The following is a 22,050-nucleotide window of genomic DNA, read 5'->3' as shown; positions in this document are numbered from 1 at the left end:
CGAGGGTTTCCCGACGGCGTGGGGCTGCCCCACAGTGGGAAACCCCATTGACCGGCCAGTGTAACGGAGAATCCCGCCGGCGGGTCGCGGTGGAGAACCCAGCCCCATATGTTTGTAAATCGCTTGTACTCCATATGATGGACTTTTTTTTGATCCATTCTGCATTCTCTGCTCATATATCTTTGTGCTCTGCCTTAAGGAGAATTGATTGCTTATATTTTTTCGAAGCGGAGTGTTCCAGTGTATCGAACAACATAAGAAAATCATTCACGTTGATGTGAACTCCATGCTTGAGAATGTCACAAAACAATTCAGAGTGCATTGGCAAATTCCTTAAACTGAGGACTTTACAGGGAATCAAGCGTTTATTTTTGCACACATGAATCAGTACATTTTCTCCTGGGACAGGCAGTAGCCAAAATAATGGAAGATTTATAATAAGCGAGATGTGTTTGGAAGGGGAATGCAAAGTCAACAAACAGCAGATTGTAAGATCCACAAAACATTTGTAAACATCCATCTCATAGATCCACTGACTCTCCTGAGAGAATTGCATTGTGTTCTATCCCATAGATCCACTGATATGGCCACATAAGGAGGGATAAAACTGACCCTCCTCTCACACCACTCCAAGTCTGACTGTAATAGAGTTTTTTTGTGACGTTAGAGAGGATGTGTTTTGTGAATACAGCAGAGAGTCTCACTATGCTACTTTCAAATGATAAATAATTAACCAGACAGGTTTAGTGAGTCTAAACAAAGAACAAGACAAGTTTATTGTCCCTATTTCCCAAGTTTAAAAAAAACTGGGCGAATCATAGCCAACATTGAGATATCACACACGTTCCCTGGGTCCACACACACATTAGTACAGGTGGCAAAATCATGCTAATGAGTTTCAAGAAAGTTGAAATCCAATAGGAGACGGGGTTTTACAGTTTGTGAAAAGATAAACAATTAAAGAGATATCTGATTAACTGTCCTTTGCCTGGACTCAATACAGTCAATCCACATTGTGGCCATTTTGGTTCAATTCCGAGGTATGGTTGTCTGGAGCAGATTTGCACATTTTATTCCCAAAAGATTTAGAAAGGTTTGTGCTGGGTTCTTCATCTCAGGATGGTGACTTTGCAAATCCGGGTACAGTGCTTGAGAGAAAAAACAACTTCTTTGCAGATTTTCAGTACATCATTCTGATTGCTGGTGTGAAAGCCAACAGGAAATGGGGCCAAAGGTGAGTGAGGGTGATGGGAGAGTGTGTGTGTGGGGGGGGGGGGGAGTAATAACATGGGCTGGGTGGTCTCTATCACATGATCCCCACTTCCTGATGTCAGGTCCCAGGCACTATGTGCGTGGCAATGAGGACCCTCCCTCCAAACCCCCCAAAAGTCTTCAAGCAAACCTAATAAGGGTTTACTTTTTGGGCTTTCTACATGTGATTCTCTCGCTCATCGCTGGTTGAATATCAGCGGTATCGCTGGATGGGGCCCTTAAATGGGCATCCCAGAATGGTGGCCAGTTTCCCACCCAGCACTTGCTGTCCAATTAAATGTTCCCCTGCCTCGTAACCCACCTATCACCTGTTCACCAGAGCTCTGCTACACTGTACACGGTGCTGACATTTCAGAGCGCCTGTCTCTAAAAATCGTCAGGACACAGCTTCATACTCACAATGGTCTGAATAAAGAAATATGAAACTCGATGGTATCACCTTGTGGGGGGGTGGCTGAGATAACATAGAACACTTTGCTAGAAGGGAGAGACAGGAAATAGTGGGTTAATAATTAAAACTTCTACAAAAAGTGTTTAAGAAGCTGGAGCTGATGGACAAGAGTTTCGGACTAACTGTTACTGAGCTTAACCATATTAATGAGTTAAAGATCAGTGCAGACATAATAATCTTTATTATTGTCACAAGTAGGCTCACATTAACACAGCAATGAAGTTACTGTGAAAAGCCCCTAGTCACCACATTCCGGCTCCTGTTCGGGTACACAGAGGGAGATTTCAGAATGTCCAATCCACCTAACATCACGGCTGCGATTCTCACCCAACCGGCGGGGCGGGCTGTACCGGCGCCCAAGAGCGGCTTGAACCGCTCCGGCGTTGGGCCACCCGGAAGGTGCGGAATCCTGCACACTTCCGGGGGCTAGGCCGGCGCTGGAGTGGTTGGCGCCGTGCCAACTGGCGCCGAAGGGCCTCCGCGTGGGTTGGCGCGAGTTGCCGCATGCGCGGGAGCGCCAGCGTGTTCTGGCGTATGCGCAGGGGGTTTCTTCTCCGCGCCGGCCATGGCGGAGCTTTACAGAGGCCGGCACGAAGGGAAAGAGTGCCCCCACGGCACAGGCCCGCCCGCAGATCGGTGGACCCCGATCGCGGGCCAGGCCACCGTGGGGGCCTCCCCCAGGGCCGGATCCCCCCCCCCCCCCTGAGGACTCCGCAGGCCGCCCTCAGAGCCAGCTCCCGACAGTATGGACCTTGTGTATTTCACACCGGCGGGACTGGCCGAAAACAGGCGGCCGCTCAGCCCAGCGGGGCCCGGAGAATCGCCGGGGGGGCCACTGCCAACGGCCCCCCCGACCGGTGCGACGTGATCTCCGCCCCCACCAAAATCACCGGCAGCGGAGAATTCGGCAGCCAGCGTTGGAGCGGCGGGGCGGGATTCACGCCGCCCCCCGGTGATTCTCCAACCCGGCGGGGGGTCGGAGAATGCCGCCTCACGTCTTTCGAGACTTGCGGGAGGAAACCGGAGCACCCGGAAGAAACCCACGCAGACACTGGGAGAACGTGCAGACTCCACACAGATAGTGACCCAAGCCGGGAATCGAACCTGGGACCCTGGAGCTGTGAAGCAACAGTGCTAACCACTGTTACATGTGGTAACCCTGGTTGAACACAGTAGCACCAAGGATTAACATCAGTATAATGATAATGAGGTACGAGGCTGGTTGGAAGGGAACGGACTTGACAACATTTACTGAAGGCATTCATCAACTCTGAGCTTTCACCAATATCCTGTTTTAACAGTATCTACATTCAGCTGCGATATATGTTTGGGTTTATTAAATGCTCCTCAGGTCTTCAAATAAGTTTATTTGCATTCTTAACCACAAAGTAAAATCACAAAACTAAAATAAATGTTGCTATGGAGATAACCTGATTATCCTGTCAGGATGTTTACTCCCATAATGGTGATCCCAATACAGCTGTTCAGCACAGCTGCACAACAAGCCTGAAGGTAAAATGAAGCTAATAATAAACACAATAAATGACCCATTCTGCTTCCAGTGAACCAAAGGGAGGTAGAAGTTGGAAGCCTGGCACGGGCAGCTGGCATCACAGCTGATCGCAAATTGTTTGAAACTGTAGTTTTGACTCTGAGTTATGCTCTGGGGTCCAATGCTGCCGGTTGACCTGATCTAGTCTGAATCAGCCCTCTTTCCTTCTCCTCCCTACGTATCTTGTCGAAGCTTGTTTGGTGCATAACTCTTGAATATCATGGCATTGTGCCACAGAGTGGTCAAACTCAAATTCTTACTCGCTTTTCAATTAGGGCTGGAAGGATTGCTATGTATGGCAACTTGAAACTTTCAAAAAGAACGGGCTTATGGCTTAACGACATCAGTAAATAGAGAAATTGCACCCAGTGCCACACCACCCGTCACAGGTCATTGCACTTCCCAAAGGAAGTAAAGGAGTTAGTCATTTCCTCGTGACCAATTCAGGAATTGTAATTAGATTGACGAGAAGAAGCTTTTAACAAAATACCAAACAAATTCAACTTTAAAAAGTGGGGTGAAATTCTGCTGTGCAATTTCAGCATGTAGATTTCACTCATGTGACAATATCATAACAAATATGATAAATAATTATTGTTAAAGGCCTTCTCCATTAACCAGACGTGACCTACTGGAAGCTGAGAGGAAACTGGGTTTAAAAAAAATGAAAGGAATATCTTGTACCCGATTCAACTAAATGGGAACAAAATGCCATAGCGGGTGCTGGTAGTGCCGAGGAACACATGGCTATACAGCACCACTCGCGTTAAATAAAGGGCCTCAGCGGGGAATGCGCAGCCGAGGCCACATTCAGACCCGTTTTATACATCGAGCAACTCCAGCGCTGGAACTCCTCAGTGTAGCAAGAGATCGGGGCGCCATTTTTAAATGGCATCCCAATCTCCGAGACCCCCGAACCCCAACACACCAAGGGAGGGTCCCTGGCCCTCCCTCAATACCCGCACAAGGCACCCAGGGTGCCACCCTGCCCAAAGTGCATGCACCTTGGGGCCTCTGATCTCCTGAGAGACCCCCACGAGTGCCGTTCCATCTGGTCCCCGAGGTCTCCGAAGCGAAGGGGATTGATTGAGACCAATGTCTTGTGTACCTTGGGAATCTGCATGATAAAGTGAGACTTCCTGTCTCGCTCCAATATGCAGCTTTGCTAAAAAGTGATCCCGCCCACATTTTTTACAACACAATGTCTCGTGAGATTGGGTTAGATCTCGAGAGGCATTGTGAGCCGGGTAGACCCCAGGAGCAGGGTCTCCCGGCTTTCATCGGCTGCGACGAGCTGCTTTTCGGGGGCAGTGTGGATGTTGGATCGCGCCCAGTATCTGAATGTTGCATTATAATAACTGGTGAAAATGAACAAGACTGAGATCTTACATAGTTTTCTCTTCTTTGTGTTTCAGCTCACAATTCCTAAATTCCCCGTGGTTGTGAAGATGGGACATGCTCATGCAGGCATGGGGAAGGTAAGTGGTACCAAAGTAAGAGACACCATAGACACTGTCCATCCCAGTTGCATTAATATGAGGTGAGCCAGAATCCCTGGGAAGTGAATAGAAATTTGAGTCCAAGGATCGACTCAGTGGGAAATATATTTTTTAATGTTTTTATTGGGCAGCACGATGGTGCAGTGGTTAGCACTGCTGCCTCACGGCGCCGAGCTCCCAGGTTCGATCCCGGCTCTGGGTCACTGTCCGTGTGGAGTTTGCACATTCTCCCCGTGACTGCGTGGGTTTCGCCCCCACAACTCAAAGATGTGCAGATTAGGTGGATTGGCCACGCTAAATTGCCCCTTAATTGGAAAAAATGAATTGGGTACTCTAAATGTATGAAAAAAAATGTTTTTATTAAGTTTTAACATTTTATACCAAATTACCAAACACACAAACAAATACCTTTAAAAAACAAAACAGAAAAAGGCCAGAACCGCCCCCCCACCCCCCCCACAGCCACTCCTGCCCCACCTCCCAACAGCTAATACCGACCAACTCTCTGAAATGTGATATAAACGGCCGCCATCTCCAATAGAAACCGCCAATCGCCCCCTCACGGTGTATTTGACCTTCTCGAGGTGCAAAATCTCCATTAAACCCCCTAGCCGCACTGAGGCACTCGGCAATGTTGCAACTTCCAACCCAACAGATCCGTTTCCATTCCACTAACGAGGCAAAGGCCAAAACATCTGCCCCTCCCCCCCACCGCACCTGTCCGCAGCTCCGACACATCCAAAATCACAAAATAGCCACCAGGGGGCAGGATTCGATCGCTCAATATTTTGGATCGTCAACATGGAATCAAAAAAGGACTTCCAGAAACGCACCAGCTTAGAACAGGGCCAGAATGCCTGTGTGGGGTGTGCTGGCCCCCTTGAACAGCAACCGTACCTGTCCTCCTCAAAAAAAAATTGTCTCATCCTCGCCTTCATCAGTGCGCCCGGAACACAACCTTTAACTCAATAAGAGTTAGTCTCACAGTCAAACACGTGGCATTCACCCTCCGCAGCATGACACTCCACACCCCCTCCTCCAGTCGTGTCCCCAGTCCCTCCACCCATTTCGACTTCACCAAACTCAACCATTTATACTAACTTTATGAGAATCAAGTGTTACTGGCATCCACACCTCCCCACCAGGTAATTGTTTACATAAGGCTGAACCAGCTGAAGTTTATCTTGTATCTAGTTCAGATGTACGGGCAGGGAGATTCCAGGTTTAATCCCGAAGCATGTTGAGACACTCATGCGAACCGAGAAGCGAGCAGCTAATCAAAAGCTTCTTAAAAAGTTAACAATGCAACAGCAATGTTAACTATGAGCCTCTACATAGGAAATGAAAGGAAAGGATTTCACAAATGGACACATATTTGTTGGAACTTGAACCCACATTTCTCTCACTTAGTTTAGAACAAAAACAAAAGCCAGAAGGAGCCTAGAAGTGGCAATTAAGGGCAAAACATTTATATTCTAGGGGCATCTGGAGATGTGCTTTCCCCCACCCCAAAACACTGTGATATTTTAAGCATTTTAGCTTCCACAAAAACAACATCATTATATCAGAGCTGACAACCAATTCAAAAGGTTCATTGAGATTAATCTCTTGATTAAATGTTTTTATTCCCAATTAATCTTTGTTCTAACTGCATATTTAATTATGGAGTTACTGTATCCATCTGATTTCCTGCTGGCACGGTTATTGTTATTAAATAGAAATTGAACTGAAATTGAAATTATTACATGGAAATTGAAGTGTGTTGGAAAGATATCTAAAATATTTGAGTCACCAATTCCAAAAGTGCAAATTGTAAATGAAAATTGGTAGGCTCGACTTAGCTACTGGCAAAAAATGCAACTTAACTATTGTGTCTCAGAATAATTTGTTGGCCGCGATCTTCCCAAAGGGAACAAAGTTCCTGAGCGAGCGCGTTTAGCACTCGCAAAGCCGAGAAACACGTGGCTATTCAACACAATTCGCTTTGATTAAGGGGGGCCTGAACGGACAGTGGGTGGCTGAGGCCACACATTGCCCTGTTTTTTACAACGGGGAGCACTGCTCACCAGAACTTCCGGTTGTAGCGAGAGATCGGGACGCCATTTCTCCGAGGCCCACAAAAAAATCCCTGACTCCACCCCCCCCCAGCTGAAAGCAACATGGGAGGGTCACCCCTACCCAACACCCACGGTGGTCAACATCAGCCCAATCACGCGCTTGCAAAAATGCCAGCTTGGCACATTGGCAGTGGCCCTACCAGCTAGCAGTGCCAGGGCACCAGCCTGACAAAGGGCACACAGCTAGGGACCTCCGATCTGCTTGGAGACCCATAAGACCATAAGACATCGGAGCAGAATTAGGCCACTCGGCCCATCGAGTCTGCTCCACCATTCAATCATGGCTGATATTTTCTCATCCCCATTCTCCTGCCTTCTCCCCATAACCCCTGATCCCCTTATTAATCAAGGACCTATCTATCTCGGTCTTAAAGACACTCAGTGATTTGGCCTCCACAGCCTTCTGCAGCAAAGAGTTCCACAGATTCACCACCCTCTGGATGAAGAAATTCCTCCTCATCTCTGTTTTAAAGAATCATCCCTTTACTCTGAGATTGTGCCCTCGGGTTCTAGTTTCTCCTACAAGTGGAAACATCCTCTCCACATCCACTCTATCCAGGCCACGCAGTAAGTTTCAATAAGATCCCCCCTCATCCTTCTAAACTCCAACGAGTACAAACCCAGAGTCCTCAACCGTTCCTCATAGGACAAGCTGTTCATTCCAGGGATCATTCTTGTGAACCTCATCTGGACCCTTTCCAAGGACAGCACATCCTTCCTTCAATACGGGGCCCAGAACTGCTCACAATACTCCAAATGGGATCTGACCAGAGCCTTATACAGCCTCAGAAGTACATCCCAGGTCTTGCATTCTAGCTCTCTTGACGTGAATGCTCACATTGCATTTGCCTTCTTAACTGCCGACTGAACCTGCACATTAACCTTAAGAGAATCGTGAACAAGGACTCCCAAGTCCCTTTGTGCTTCTGATTTTCGAAGTGTGTTTTTCCGTCTGGTCCCCCTTTACATAATAACATAAGAACTAGGAGCAGCAGTAGGCCATCTGACCCCTCGAGCCTGCTCCGCCATTCAATGAGATCATGGCTGATCTTTTGTGGACTCAGCTCCACTTTCCGGTCCGAACATCATAACCCTTAATCCCTTTATTCTTCAAAAAACTATCTATCTTTATCTGAAAAACATTGAATGAAGGAGCCTCTACTGCTTCACTGGGCAAGGAATTCCATAGATTCACAACCCTTTGGGTGAAGATGTTCCTCCTAAACTCAGTCCTAAATCTACTTCCCCTTATTTTGTGGAGACCAGCACCAAACGGCACACGCCCAAAGTCCCCGAGGTGAAGGGATTGAATCATAAAGTACCTCGGGAATCTGCACCTCGGGAATCTGCACCTCGGGAATCTGCACATTAGACTAAGGCTTACTGCCTCGCTCTAATATGCAGATTTGACAAACAATGATCCCGCCCATTGTGGGCGGGAGCCCCTTGAAACATCTCACGAGATTGCGTTAAATCTCGCGAGGCGTTGTGAGCCGGGTAGGTCCCGAGAGCCGGGTAGATCCCTGGGTAGTCGGGTAGATCCCGGGAGGAGCGTAGATCCCAGAAGGAGGGTAGATCCCGGGAGCCGGGTAGGTCCCGGGAGCCGGGTAGATCCCGGGAGTCGGGTAGATCCAGGGATCGGGTAGATCCCAGGAGCCTGGTAGATCCAGGGAGTCGGGTAGATCCCGGTAGCCGGGTAGATCCTGGGAGCAGGGTAGATCCCGGGAGCCTGGTAGATCCCGGGAGCCGGGTAGATCCCTGGAGTGGGGTAGATCCCAGGAGTCGGGTAGATCCAGGGAGTCGGGTAGATCCCAGGAGCCTGGTAGATCCAGGGAGTCGGGTAGATCTCGGGAGCCGGGTAGATCCCGGGAGCCGGGTAGATCCCGGGGCCGGGAAGATCCCGGGAGTCGGGTAGATCCCAGGAGCCTGGTAGATCCAGGGAGTCAGGTAGATCCCGGGAGCCGGGTAGATCGCAGGAGCCTGGTAGATCCCAGGAGCCTGGTAGATCCGGGGAGCCGGGTAGATCTCGGGAGCCGGGTAGATCCCGGGAGCCGGGTAGATCCCGGGGCCGGGAAGATCCCGGGAGTCGGGTAGATCCCAGGAGCCTGGTAGATCCAGGGAGTCAGGTAGATCCCGGGAGCCGGGTAGATCGCAGGAGCCTGGTAGATCCCAGGAGCCTGGTAGATCCGGGGAGCCGGGTAGATCCCGGGAGGAGGGTAGATCCCGGGAGCCGGGTAGATCCCGGGAGCCGTGTAGATCCTGGGGGCTGGGTAGATCCTGTGTGTCGGGTAGATCCCAGGAGCCTAGTAGATTCCAGGAGCCGGGTAGATCCCTGGAGTGGGGTAGATCTCGGGAGCCAGGTAGATCCCGGGTGCAGGGTGGATCCCGTGTGTCGGGTAGATCCCGGGAGCCGGGTAGATCCCTGGAGTGGGGTAGATCCCGGGTGTCGGGTAGATCCCGGGTGTCAGGTAGATCCAGGGAGTCGGGTAGATCCAAGGAGCCTGGTATATCCAGGGAGTTGGGTAGATCCCTGGGGAGTTGGGTAGATCCCGGGAGGAGGGTAGGTCCCGGGAGCCGGGTAGGTCCCGGCAGGAGGGTAGATCCCGGGAGTCGGGTAGATCCAGGGATTGGGTAGATCCCAGGAGCCTGGTAGATCCAGGGAGTCGGTAGATCCCGGGAGCCGGGTAGGTCCCAGGAGTCTGGTAGATCCAGGGAGTCGGGTAGATCCCGGTAGCCGGGTAGATCCCGGGAGGAGGGTAGATCCCGGGAGCCTGGTAGATCCAGGGAGTCAGGTAGATCCCGGGAGCCGGGTAGATCCTGGGGGCGGGTAGATCCCAGGAGCCTGGTAGATCCTGGGAGCCGGGTAGATCCATGGAGTGGGGTAGATCCCAGGAGTCGGGTAGATCCAGGGAGTCGGGTAGATCCCAGGAGCCTGGTAGATCCAGGGAGTCGGGTAGATCTCGGGAGCCGGGTAGATCCCGGGAGCCGGGTAGATCCCGGGGCCGGGAAGACCCCGGGAGTCGGGTATATCCCAGGAGCCTGGTAGATCCAGGGAGTCAGGTAGATCCCGGGAGCCGGGTAGATCGCAGGAGCCTGGTAGATCCCGGGAGCCTGGTAGATCTGGGGAGCCGGGTAGATCCCGGGAGGGGGTAGATCCCGGGAGCCAGGTAGATCCCGGGAGCCGGGTAGATCCTGGGGGCCGGGTAGACCCTGTGGGTCGGGTAGATCCCAGGAGCCTAGTAGATTCCAGGAGCCGGGTAGATCCCTGGAGTGGGGTAGATCTCGGGAGCCAGGTAGACCCCGGGTGCCGGGTAGATCCCGTGTGTCGGGTAGATCCCGGGAGCCGGGTAGATCCCTGGAGTGGGGTAGATCCCGGGTGTCGGGTAGACCCCGGGTGTCAGGTAGATCCAGGGAGTCGGGTAGATCCAAGGTGCTTGGTATATCCAGGGAGTTGGGTAGATCCCGGGAGCCGGGTAGATCCCAGGGGCCTGGTAGATCCTGGGAGCCGGGTAGATCCCTGGAGAGGGGTAGATCCCGGGAGTCGGGTAGATCCCGGGTGTCGGGTAGATCCAGGGAGTCAGGTAGATCCCGGGGGCCATGTAGATCCCGGGAGCCGGGTAGATCCCGGGAGTCGGGTAGATCCCGGGAGTCGGGTAGATCCAGGGAGTTGGATAGATCTCGGGAGCCGGGTAGATCCTGGGAGCCAGGTGGATCCCGGGAGTCGGGTGGATCCCGGGAGCCGGTTAGATCCCGGGAGCTGAAGTTCATGGCTTTCACCGGCCTCGCTGTGCGCGGCGGGATGCTATTCCGGTGCAGTATGTCTACCATTTGGAAAGGGTGTCCCAATCTCTAAGTGAACATGGGGGTCACCCACAACCCCCACGTGTGAGCAATGTCACCCCCCCCCCCCCCAAGTGAGGACTCCGTTCTATGGGGTCGCTGAGGGCCCCCCAATTTCAGGCGGCCTCACCCCTCCCCCATTCGGACCCCCTTTTTGGCCCCCTACTCCTTATTAGGCCTCTTCATAACCACCTTATCTTCCTTTTCATGAGCATGGCTCCCCTCAGGCCCTGGCCAGTGGCAGTGCCATCCAGGCAGCTTGGCAGTGCTGCCATGGTGCCACCCTGCCCTGTCCCTGACCACCCAGGGGTTTTCAATGGTCTGGGAGACCCCCCTCAAGTGCCATTACGCCTGGTCCACGTTTGTGTGGACCACTGCTAAACGGTGTCATGGCGAGGTCTTCCAGGCAAGGCGTTAGTTCCCAGACGATGGATAATCCGACACAAGCATATCTAAATGAGCCTAACGACTGATTTGCGTATATCTGGATCTCACCCTCACTGTTGGATCTTGTGAGGCATTCCAACCATCACAAATATCGCGGCAGGCCTCTCACGGGATTTAATGGCCTCATCACCGAGTTGGACGCTATGAGGCTGTTGGATCGGACCCAACATCTGCTCCTGTCCATGGGAAACATGTCCTGTCCAGACCCATTAACCTAACTGGAATAGGAGACAAACCTAAATCATGTTATTAGATATTACAGAATACGAGATGGACAAAAATGATAATTATGTGAATAGAATCATCATGTCCCAGAAACATCTGGATTTCTTTGAAAATGGAACTGATGACATAAATGGTGGGATTCCACATAATTTATTTCAACTTGTAAAAGGCCTTTGAGAAGATCCCCTGAAAATAAATTAATCTAGAAATCAGAGTTGAGTATTCAACTGGATACAAAGTTCTCCCAGTGAGCCAGAGAGAAGACAGAGCCAGGAGTGAGACACAGCTAAGAGTGAGTTTGGGAATTTGAATCGAGGTGGAATTGAATTGAATTGAATCAGTAAGGCAGCTCCTTTTAAATTTCAGGAGTTTAAATTAATTTAAATTAAGCTAGTATTGTGCAGTGTAGGTTAACAAGGGCTGCCCCACCCACTCACATAACTGGTTGGCAGTTAAGTGTCAGTCACTTTGATCTAAAAGCAGGTGGGGGAGGGGAGTCAATTCAGGACAGTTTAAAAAGAGCCACTTGTAAACTCACTCCCAGTGAGTTCTCCCAGTGAGCCAGAGAAGACACAGCCAGAGTGAGACACAGCAAAGAGTGAGTTTGGGAATTTGAATCGAGGTGGGAATTCGAAGCTGGGTGGGGAGGAAGTGCTTTTTGTGACTGGTAAGTAGTGTTTCTGTTTTTCTGTTTCTTTTCATTGGTATATTTATTTATTTTTTTCTTTGTTGTTTATTTATTTATTTAAATCTTTTGGGGGGGAAATTGAAATTGTTGAAGTTAACCGAAGGTTTAAGACATGGCAGGAGATCTCAGACCGTGCCATGCTCCTCGTGTGCGATGTGGGAGCTAAGGGACACGTCCACTGTCCCTGGCTCCTTCACGTGCAAGAAGTGTGTCCAGTTGCAGCTCCTGTTAGACCGTTTGACGGCTCTGGAGCTGCGGATGGACTCACTTTGGAGCATCCGCGATGCTGAGGGCGTCGTGGATAGCACGTTTAGCGAGTTGGTCACACCGCAGGTGAAAGGTACTGAGGGAGATAGTAAATGGGTGACCAAAAGTCAGAGCAAGAGTAGGAAGGCAGTGCAGGTGTCCTCTGCGGTCATCTCCCTGCAAAACAGATATACCGCTTTGGATACTGTTGAGGGAGATGGCTCACCAGGGGAAGGCAGCAGCAGCCAGGTTCATGGCACCGTGGCTGGCTCTGCTGCGCAGCTGGGCAGGAAGAAGAATGGCAGGGCTATAGTGATAGGGGACTCAATTGTAAGGGGAATAGACAGGCTGTTCTGCGGACGCAATCGAGACTCCAGGTTGGTATGTTGCCTCCCTGGTGCAAGGGTCAAGGATGTCTCGGAGCGGCTGCAGGACATTCTGGGGGGGGAGGATGAACAGCCAGCTGTCGTGGTGCACATAGGCACCAACGATATAGGTAAAAAATGGGATGAGGTCCTACAAGCTGAATTTAGGGAGCTAGGAGTTAAACTAAAAAGTAGGACCTCAAAGGTAGTAATCTCAGGATTGCTACCAGTGCCACGAGCTAGTCAGAGTAGGAATGTCAGGATAGAGAGGATGAATACGTGGCTCGAGAGATGGTGCAAGAGGGAGGGATTCAAATTCCTGGGATATTGGAACCGGTTCTGGGGGAGGTGGGACCAGTACAAACCAGACGGTCTGCACCTGGGCAGGACTGGAACCGATGTCCTAGGAGGGGTGTTTGCTAGAGCTGTTGGGGAGAGTTTAAACTAATGTGGCAGGGGGATGGGAACCGATGCAGGAAGTTGGAAGGTAGTAAAACAAGGACAGAAATAAAAGGCAGTAAGGGGAAAAGTGTAAGGCAGAGAAGCCATAGTCAAAAATCAAATAGGGCGACAGTCCAAGGTACAGTGACTGAGGGGAGCTCAGTGAATAGGACCAGGAATACTAAAATAAATAAAACGGGAAGTGAAAACATTAATGGTAAGCGACGCGGCAGGTTGTTACAGGAAGATATGGGTTCGACGACAAGGAAAATTAGGAGAAAGGTTAAGAGGAAATATAACTCAGGAGAGGTTACTGATCGAGGTGTTAAGATTCAGAACAGAGGTAAAAAAGCCAACATAAGTGTACTTTACCTGAATGCTCGTAGTATTCGGAATAAGGTAAATGAGTTGATGGCGCAAATCATCGTGAATGACTATGATTTAGTGGCCATTACTGAAACATGGTTAAAGGATGGTCACGACTGGGAGTTAAATATCCGAGGGTATCAAACCTTTCGGAAGGACAGAGTGGATGGTAAGGGAGGTGGTGTAGCTCTGTTATTTAAGGATGACATCCGGGCAACAGTAAGGGATGACATCGGTGCTATGGAGGATAAGGTTGAATCCATTTGGGTGGAAATCAGGAATAGTAAGGTGAAAAAGTCACTAATAGGAGTAATCTATAGGCCACCATATAGTAACAGTATGGTGGGGCAGGCAATAAACAAAGAAATAACTGATGCATGTAGAAATGGTACAGCAGTTATCATGGGGGATTTTAATCTACATGTCGATTGGTTTAACCAGGTTGGTCAAGGCAGCCTTGAGGAGGAGTTTATAGAATGTATCCGCGATAGTTTCCTAGAACAGTATGTAATGGAACCTACGAGGGAACAAGCGGTCCTAGATCTGGTCCTGTGTAATGAGACAGGATTGATTCAGGATCTCATAGTTAGGGATCCTCTCGGAAGGAGCGATCACAATATGGTGGAATTTAAAATACAGATGGAGGGTGAGAAGGTAAAATCAAGCTCTAGAGTTTTGTGCTTAAACAAAGGAGATTACAATGGGATGAGAGAAGAACTAGCTAAGGTAGACTGGGAGCAAAGACTTTATAGTGAAACAGTTGAGAAACAGTGGAGAACCTTCCAAGTGATTTTTCACAGTTCTCAGCAAAGGTTTATACCAACAAACAGGAAGGATGGTAGAAAGAGGGGAAATCGACCGTGGATATCTAAGGAAATAAAGGAGAGTATCAAATTGAAGGAAAAAGCATACAAAGTAGCAAAGATCAGTGGGAGACTAGAGGACTGGGAAATCTTTAGGGGGCAACAGAAAGCTACTAAAAAAGCTATAAAGAAGAGAAAGATAGATTATGAGAGTAAACTTGCTCAGAATATAAAAACAGATAGTAAAAGTTTCTACAAATACATAAAACAAAAAAGAGTGGCTAAGGTAAATATTGGTCCTTTAGAGGATGAGAAGGGAGATTTAGTAATGGGAGATGAGGAAATGGCTGAGGAACTGAACAGGTTTTTTGGGTCGGTCTTCACAGTGGAAGACACAAATAACATGCCAGTGACTGATGGAAATGAGGCTATGACAGGTGAGGACCTTGAGAGGATTGTTATCACCAAGGAGGTAGTGATGGGCAAGCTAATGGGGATAAAGGTAGACAAGTCTCCTGGACCTGATGGAATGCATCCCAGAGTACTAAAAGAGATGGCTAGGGAAATTGCAAATGCACTAGTGATAATTTACCAAAATTCACTAGACTCTGGGGTGGTCCCGGCTGAAAGAATCTTAAATTTATAAGTATCTTAACCTGTCGAACTACGCCAAGTTTGGGGGAAGCTTAGTTGATGAATCAAGTCCTGGCGCAATACGACAAGTTGTAAGATTTGTAATATTTATAGACTGTGTTAAGTTGTTCGATTCCTTGTATTATTCGACTGTGTAAAGTTGAAGGAATTTATATCATCTCTGCTATTCGGTTATCAGTAGCACTTTGCGAATACTGGAACTCAGCAGAAATTTGCAGTATAAACTCCTCAGGTGCCAAAAAGAATTGTTTTATTTGTAGTCGCTTGATTACAATTTGAAAGTCATTTAAAAGGCAATTCGTAGACAATTCGAAGCTTTCAGAGAATTACAGACATTATCTTTCTTTGCTTAGGCAGACAGCTCGAAAGTAACTTTTTAAAGGTCAAAGTCTGGCAATGAAACATGAAGAGAGAGAGAAAGCTAATCTTCAGCTAAACTCAAACTCAGTCAAAAGTGGACTAACATCACTGACACAGACTGTTAGACTGACAACCCCCAAAAGACATAAACTAAAATGGAGACTAGAATCAAAGGCAAAAACTGACTAAACTAACAGAAAGACAAAACTTAAGCTACAAAGACAATACTCACAAAGACAACAAAACCCAACCTAACCTAAAATGGCCGGGAGAAACTTTTCAGTTATACACTTTCATATCTGTCTTAAGTCGTCTAATCACCCCCCAATATAATCCTAATTGGTTTGGGTTAGACTCAAACACATTTGATTTGATGGCAAGCCGTCCATCTTCAATGTACAACATCAGCTTTTCTGACCCAGCTGTTATCTGCATTGTGAACAATGTTGCTGTGTATCCAGTCCCTGTCCTTGACAATTAGCACAAGACAGTGTCAAATTATCTTGCAACTGTGCTTTTTTTAATGTCACACTGTTTTTGAAAATATGCATTTGCCAGAACAATGGACTTCAGTAAAAGTGAATTATGCTGTATAAATGGGTATTAAAAACTGGGGCTCAACATTTATGCTTAAACAGCTATCTTTTACCTATACTAGTTGTATTTGAAATACTTGGCTTCTACACCGGCGGATTGGAAATTAGCAAATGTGACACCACTGTTTAAAAAAGGAGGTCGGCAGAAAGCGGGTAATTATAGGCCAGTGAGCTTAACTTCGGTAGTAGGGAAGATGCTGGAATCTATCATCAAGGAAGAAATAGCGAGGCATCCAAATGGAAATTGTCCCATTGGACAGACTCAGCATGGGTTCATAAAGGGCAGGTCGTGCCTAACTAATTTAGTGGAATTTTTTGAGGACATTAACAGTGCGGTAGATAACGGGGAGCCAATGGATGTGGTATATCTGGATTTCCAGAAAGCCTTTGACAAGGTGCCACACAAAAGGTTGTTGCATAAGATAAAGATGCATGGCATTAAGGGGAAAGTAGTAGCATGGATCGAGGATTGGTTAATTAATAGAAAGCAAAGAGTGGGGATTAATGGGTGTTTCTCTGGTTGGCAATCAGTAGCTAGTGGTGTCCCTCAGGGATCACAGTTGGGCCCACAACTGTTCACAATTTAAATAGATGATTTGGAGTTGGGGACCAAGGGCAATGTGTCCAAGTTTGCAGACGACACTAAGTTAAGTGGTAAAGCAAAAAGTGCAGAGGAGACTGGAAGTCTGCAGAGAGATTTGGATAGGCTAAGCGACTGGGCTAGGGTCTGGCAGATGGAATACAATGTTGACAAATGTGAGGTTATCCATTTTGGTAGGAATAACAGCAAAAGGGATTATTATTTAAATGATAAAATATTAAAACATGCTGCTGTGCAGCGAGACCTGGGTGTGCTAGTGCATGAGTCGCAAAAAGTTGGTTTTCAGGTGCAACAGGTGATTAAGAAAGCAAATGGAATTTTGTCCTTCATTGCTAGAGGGATGGAGTTTAAGACTAGGGAGGTTCTGCTGCAATTGTATAAGGTGTTAGTGAGGCCACACCTGGAGTATTGTGTTCAGTTTTGGTCTCCTTACTTGAGAAAGGACGTACTGGCACTGGAGGGTGTGCAGAGGAGATTCACTAGGTTAATCCCAGAGCTGAAGGGGTTGGATTACGAGGAGAGGTTGAGTAGACTGGGACTGTACTCGTTGGAATTTAGAAGGATAAGGGGGGATCTTATCGAAACATATAAAAATATGAAGGGAATAGATAGGATAGATGCGGGCAGGTTGTTTCCACTGGCGGGTGAAAGCAGAACTAGGGGGCATAGCCTCAAAATAAGGGGAAGTAGATTTTGGACTGAGTTTAGGGGGAACTTCTTCACCCAAAGGGTTGTGAATCTATGGAATTCCTTGCCCAGTGAAGCAGTAGAGGCTCCTTCATTAAATGTTTTCGAGATAAAGATAGATAGTTTTTTGAAGAATAAAGGGATTAAGGGTTATGGTGTTCGGACTGGAAAGTGGAGCTGAGTCCACAAAAGATCAGCCATGATCTCATTGAATGGTGGAGCAGGCTCGAGGGGCCAGATGGCCTACTCCTGCTCCTAGTTCTTATGTTCTTATGTTCTTAATTGATGGAAAGGAAATTCACACGGCTGCAGACAGCGGGGGCTTCGGGAGGCACAAGAGAGACATGCGATTCCCATTTAATCCCTGAGCCATCACTAAATTCTGTTGGGCTCAGGGTTTATTGTTGTCGAGTAGCTCATTACTGAATCTAATTGAGATGCCGTTGTAGGCGGCTGCGTCACCGCCCCCTTCCCGCCTCTGACCGGAGTGTGGGAGGTGGAGCGTCACCATGTCATGTAGATTCCCCCACCATGTAGTAGACCCAGCTGCCATATTCCTGCTGTGAGGGGCTGAATTAAATTCTGTCCAAAATGTTGGATCATTGGATGACGTAATGTGCAGCACAGGTGCGATTTGATGGAAGGAACAGAGTCCCCTGTGGGTGCTTTTCGAGGGGTGTTTCCCAGAGCTTACCGCACCGAGAATGACCCCGCTAGTCACCTGGACCCTGTTCTTTTTTCGGGCCTCGGTGAGGAAGGCCCCGCCAAGGCTGCACTTACCTTAATTTCCTGCACTAGAGTGCTCTCAATCCCCTAATGAGACCCCCAGACCCCCTCCCCCACCGAACGCCCCAACTTATTGATTAGGGGGTTCTTGAGCCTCCCTCGCCACACCTCAGGGCATCCCTGGGCCAAGCCCTCAGCATGGACAAGATGCCACCTTGGTACTGCCAGGCTGGCACCCTGGCAGTGCTCCTGCCAGTCTGTGTACATTGGCATTGCTAGCATGCCCAGGTTACAGCACCCGGATGGCATTAGTGCCAGGTACCAGCCTGCCCAGAGGCTGACCTCTGATTGCCGAGGAGATTCCCCTCCCCCAAGTGGAAACCATTGCTAAACGGCACCAGGCCGGGGTCTGAGGCGAGGGGATTCGATTCAAGTCGCTCAGGCGCAGACAGATGCAAGTGAGGCTAACTACTCACTTGAATTTGCAAATCTGGATCCCGCCCAGAATCCAGTTTGCAACGCTCGTGAGATTCCGTTACTGGCTGAGTCGGGAGCGGCTGTTCGATCGTGCCCATAATCGCTCAACAATGACTCAGAAAGGGATTTGGAGGTAAGAGTGGCCTCATGTCTCGCAACATGGAGACAATGTGGTGAGACAATTAAAAACAGAAACATCCTGGGAATCATTAAATCAGACAATCCAAACAATTGAGGTTATACAGAAGCTCTACAACACAAAATAAATGTGGGACAGAAACTCTCCAGCAAGTGTCAGATTTCAAATCCATTCAACGTTCTGTGTTCAGCTTGGGTACAGGAGAGATGAGCTTTGCTGGAATTAATACATCCTAACCTCCTGTTCCTGTGCTCTCATAGCCATATTGTCAATTGGCTACTTCTTAAACAGGCAAGGGAACATTGACATTGCAACATAGATTTCCAGGTTCTTTTCTATAACTGCAGTATGCATGGAAATATATAAAGCCATGGTTAGTGTGTGGTGAATTGTAGATTTGTGCAGTTGTCAGGTGTGGACTATGTAAGACCCTCCCAAACAAAATGTGATATCACATGGAGCAAACCTCTCCCAGAAACAGCCATTGTACAGACAGCTTGATTGGGAAAATTATTGCCACTTATAGATTGGGGTTGGTCGCCTCATGGGGTCATTAACCCTGATGATTGTCTCACAGACACTGCCACGGGGGCCTCCCAGTGAGGGTCAAAGTGCCTTTCTGAAATAAACAGTCGGCTCCGCTCCCATCAAAATCAGGCTCCTAATAGTGTAGTGTAAGGTTCAAATACATCTGATACCAGTTTTTTTTAAAAGCACTAATCTACTAAATGCAATGCCTGCCATCTGGCAGTTTAAAACAAAATACCACAAAACCTTCCTATCTAATGAAGCTGTTGTGTCTCTTTCATTGTAAGGTCATCAGATGTTTAAAAGTTTACCCTGGTTCCTGATAAACAAAAGTTATGAATTTTCAAATAATCGTCGTTAGACTGATTTACACGGGAAGGAAGCTGTTTTTCAGCAAGGCACCTTGGGCCTCAAGCTTGGGATTTTGGCAGACTGCTGAGCAGGTGTTCCGGTGTTGTCGAAGGAGGCCATTCAGCCCATCAAGTATGCATGACCCTTCGAATTAGCACTCTACCCATGTCCACACCCCTATCCACCCCGCCCAGTCCCTGTAACCCTATAACCTAACCTGCACATCCCTGGATATTAAGGGATAACCTGACATGGCCTTGGACTGTGGGAGGAAACAGATCACCCGGAGGAAACCCAGGCAGACTGGGCAGCATGGTAGCACAGTGGTTATCACAGTCGCTTCACAGCTCCAGGGTCCCAGGTTCGACTCCCGGCTTGGGTCACTGTCTGTGCGGAGTTTGCACGTTCTCCCCGTGTCTGCGTGGGTTTCCTCCGGATGCTCCGGTTTCTCCCACAGTCCAAAGATGTGCAGGTTAGGTGGATTGGCCATGCTAAATTGCCCCTTGGTGTCCAAAGAGGTTAGATGTGGTTACTGGGTACAGGGTTAGGGTGGAGGTATGGGCTTAAGTAGAGTGCTCTTTCCAAGGGCTAATGCAGATTCGATAGACCAAATGGCCTCCTTCTGCACTGTAAATTCTATGATTCTATGATTCAATACAGACAGTCATCCGAGGCTGGAATTGAACCTGGGTCCCTGGAGCTGTGAGGCAGCAGTGCTAACCACTGTGCCACTGTGCTGGTATGTTTCTGTGAATCAGTCGAAACTCTTCAGTGAATGACAGCTGAAAGAGTCTCCACATTATTGCTCAAATAATGCGAAGATCCCGGTAATTGAACAAGTTGAATTTGTCTGGATGCCGGAGAAGTTTGTTTTTCCTCAGTCATTCATCTATGAAATTAAAATAATAAAACTGTGATAGAATATTCAAGAAACTTAACAGACAAGTGAGAATATTCAAGAAACTTAACAGACAAGTGAATAAACTGCAGTGAACGATGCACTATTCGCAGTGGTAAGCGAATGGTGGTCACACTGCCACCTTAGCCCATATCGCGCACCCTTTACACTGCATTGTAAAGATTAAGGTTTTCTATCTGACAGTATATATGTATTGCCATCTCTAGTAACAAATTATTTGCATGGAGAATCTCGAAACCCCTCACTCCATTTTGACAGTCTGATACTAACATTGATTAAATTAGTTAAATTAGATGAAACTTGTGCTCAATTCATGTGAAAGGCAGAGAACTGGAAGGACATTCCACAAAATGGGAACTAACATTGAGGAGCAGGCCATAGAGCTGATAGGAATGTTATTGAGCTACGGGAGAGGGCAAAATGGGAGGGATGAATGGTCCAGTCAGCAGTTCAGTGGATGTAAATAATATGAAGCAGCTCAAAGTTCAAAGCTTCCGCTTTTCTGTCTTGATACTAAGGGTTTAAGGCTCACCCATTCGTGGTTAAAGCTGGACCTTTCCTCATCAGGGAGAGGATGTTGAGGACGAGATAGGAGAGCAGAAATAGATTTCTCATCGATAATGATGATGATGAACAAGATATCGAGGAAAAGCCAACACAGGAGTCTGTGTTCCTTTGTTCCAAACCTTAATTCGCACTTTCACAAATCAGTACGGATAGTGTCACCTGGAGCAAATGAGATTGTGTAAGTGAGGATGTGACACTGGGTAATTTCAGAGAGCTCTCAATGGAACTTGGAGAATGGATACATACTGGTCATGCTTTTGGTCACAAGAGATTGTCAGATACTTTGTATGATTTAATAATAATGTTCCTAATTCTCTTGACTTCTTATTCTTTCTCCTGTTGACCTGGGCTCATGCAGGTAAAAGTTGAAAATCATTACGACTTCCAGGATATAGCCAGCGTTGTGGCCCTTGCAAAAACTTATGCGACCACAGAGCCTTACATTGACTCCAAGTATGATATCAGAATTCAGAAGATCGGGAGCAATTATAAAGCTTACATGTAAATACTGCCATTTTATCTATTCTAACTGTGATTCAACATGCCAAACTTCAGAGTTGTATTGGCATTTCAGCATGCATATGAAAAAGAGGGAACAATGTATTATCTACAGTATTTGCCACATTTTAAAGTTGTGGTGGGGATATGTCAATTTGTACCAAGAGGCTTCCTTCAGACATGGGGATAAATGTCAGTTTGCAGAATTGTAAGTCATGTTTCTTACTGAGCTTGGGCAGCACAGTGGCACAGTGGTTAGCACTGCTGTCTCCGGCACTGAGGACCCGGGTTCGATCCCGGCCCCAGGTCACTGCCCGTGTGGAGTTTGCACATTCTCCCCGTGTCTCACCCTCACAACCCAAAGATGTGCCGGGGAGGTGGAGTGGCCACGCTAAATTGCCCCTTCATTGGAAATTATTTGAATTTTTTTTTAATGTTTCTTACTGAGCCGAGTCTCAGGTCACCTTCATGCTCCTGTGACGTGTCGGCGAGTAGGGTTTCTCCTGTATGAAGGGATAATCAAATTGATTTGTCACAAAGACATCTTTCTTATTCACGTAACGCACCCTTGCCCAATCTTTGGAAAGAAAGATGCTGAAGAGAAGCCAGGTTAAATTTACCTCCAAATAGTAAAA

General features: G+C 48.0%; 1 protein-coding gene across 2 annotated transcripts in view; it reads left to right on the top strand.

Annotated features, from left to right (window-relative positions):
* Positions 1-22,050, top strand: part of LOC140396596 (synapsin-3-like) — a 749,989-nt gene that overhangs the window by 657,227 nt on the left and 70,712 nt on the right. For both annotated transcript variants that reach the window (XM_072485394.1, XM_072485395.1), the window contains exons 7-8: positions 4,691-4,753; positions 21,276-21,418. In XM_072485394.1, coding sequence (XP_072341495.1) covers positions 4,691-4,753; positions 21,276-21,418 — 206 coding nt within the window. The remainder of the gene's footprint in view (positions 1-4,690; positions 4,754-21,275; positions 21,419-22,050) is intronic.

The sequence above is a fragment of the Scyliorhinus torazame genome, chromosome 19, assembly GCF_047496885.1.
Source record: "Scyliorhinus torazame isolate Kashiwa2021f chromosome 19, sScyTor2.1, whole genome shotgun sequence".
Classification (NCBI taxonomy): Eukaryota; Metazoa; Chordata; class Chondrichthyes; order Carcharhiniformes; family Scyliorhinidae; genus Scyliorhinus; species Scyliorhinus torazame.
This window is presented reverse-complemented; position numbering and strand designations above follow the sequence as displayed.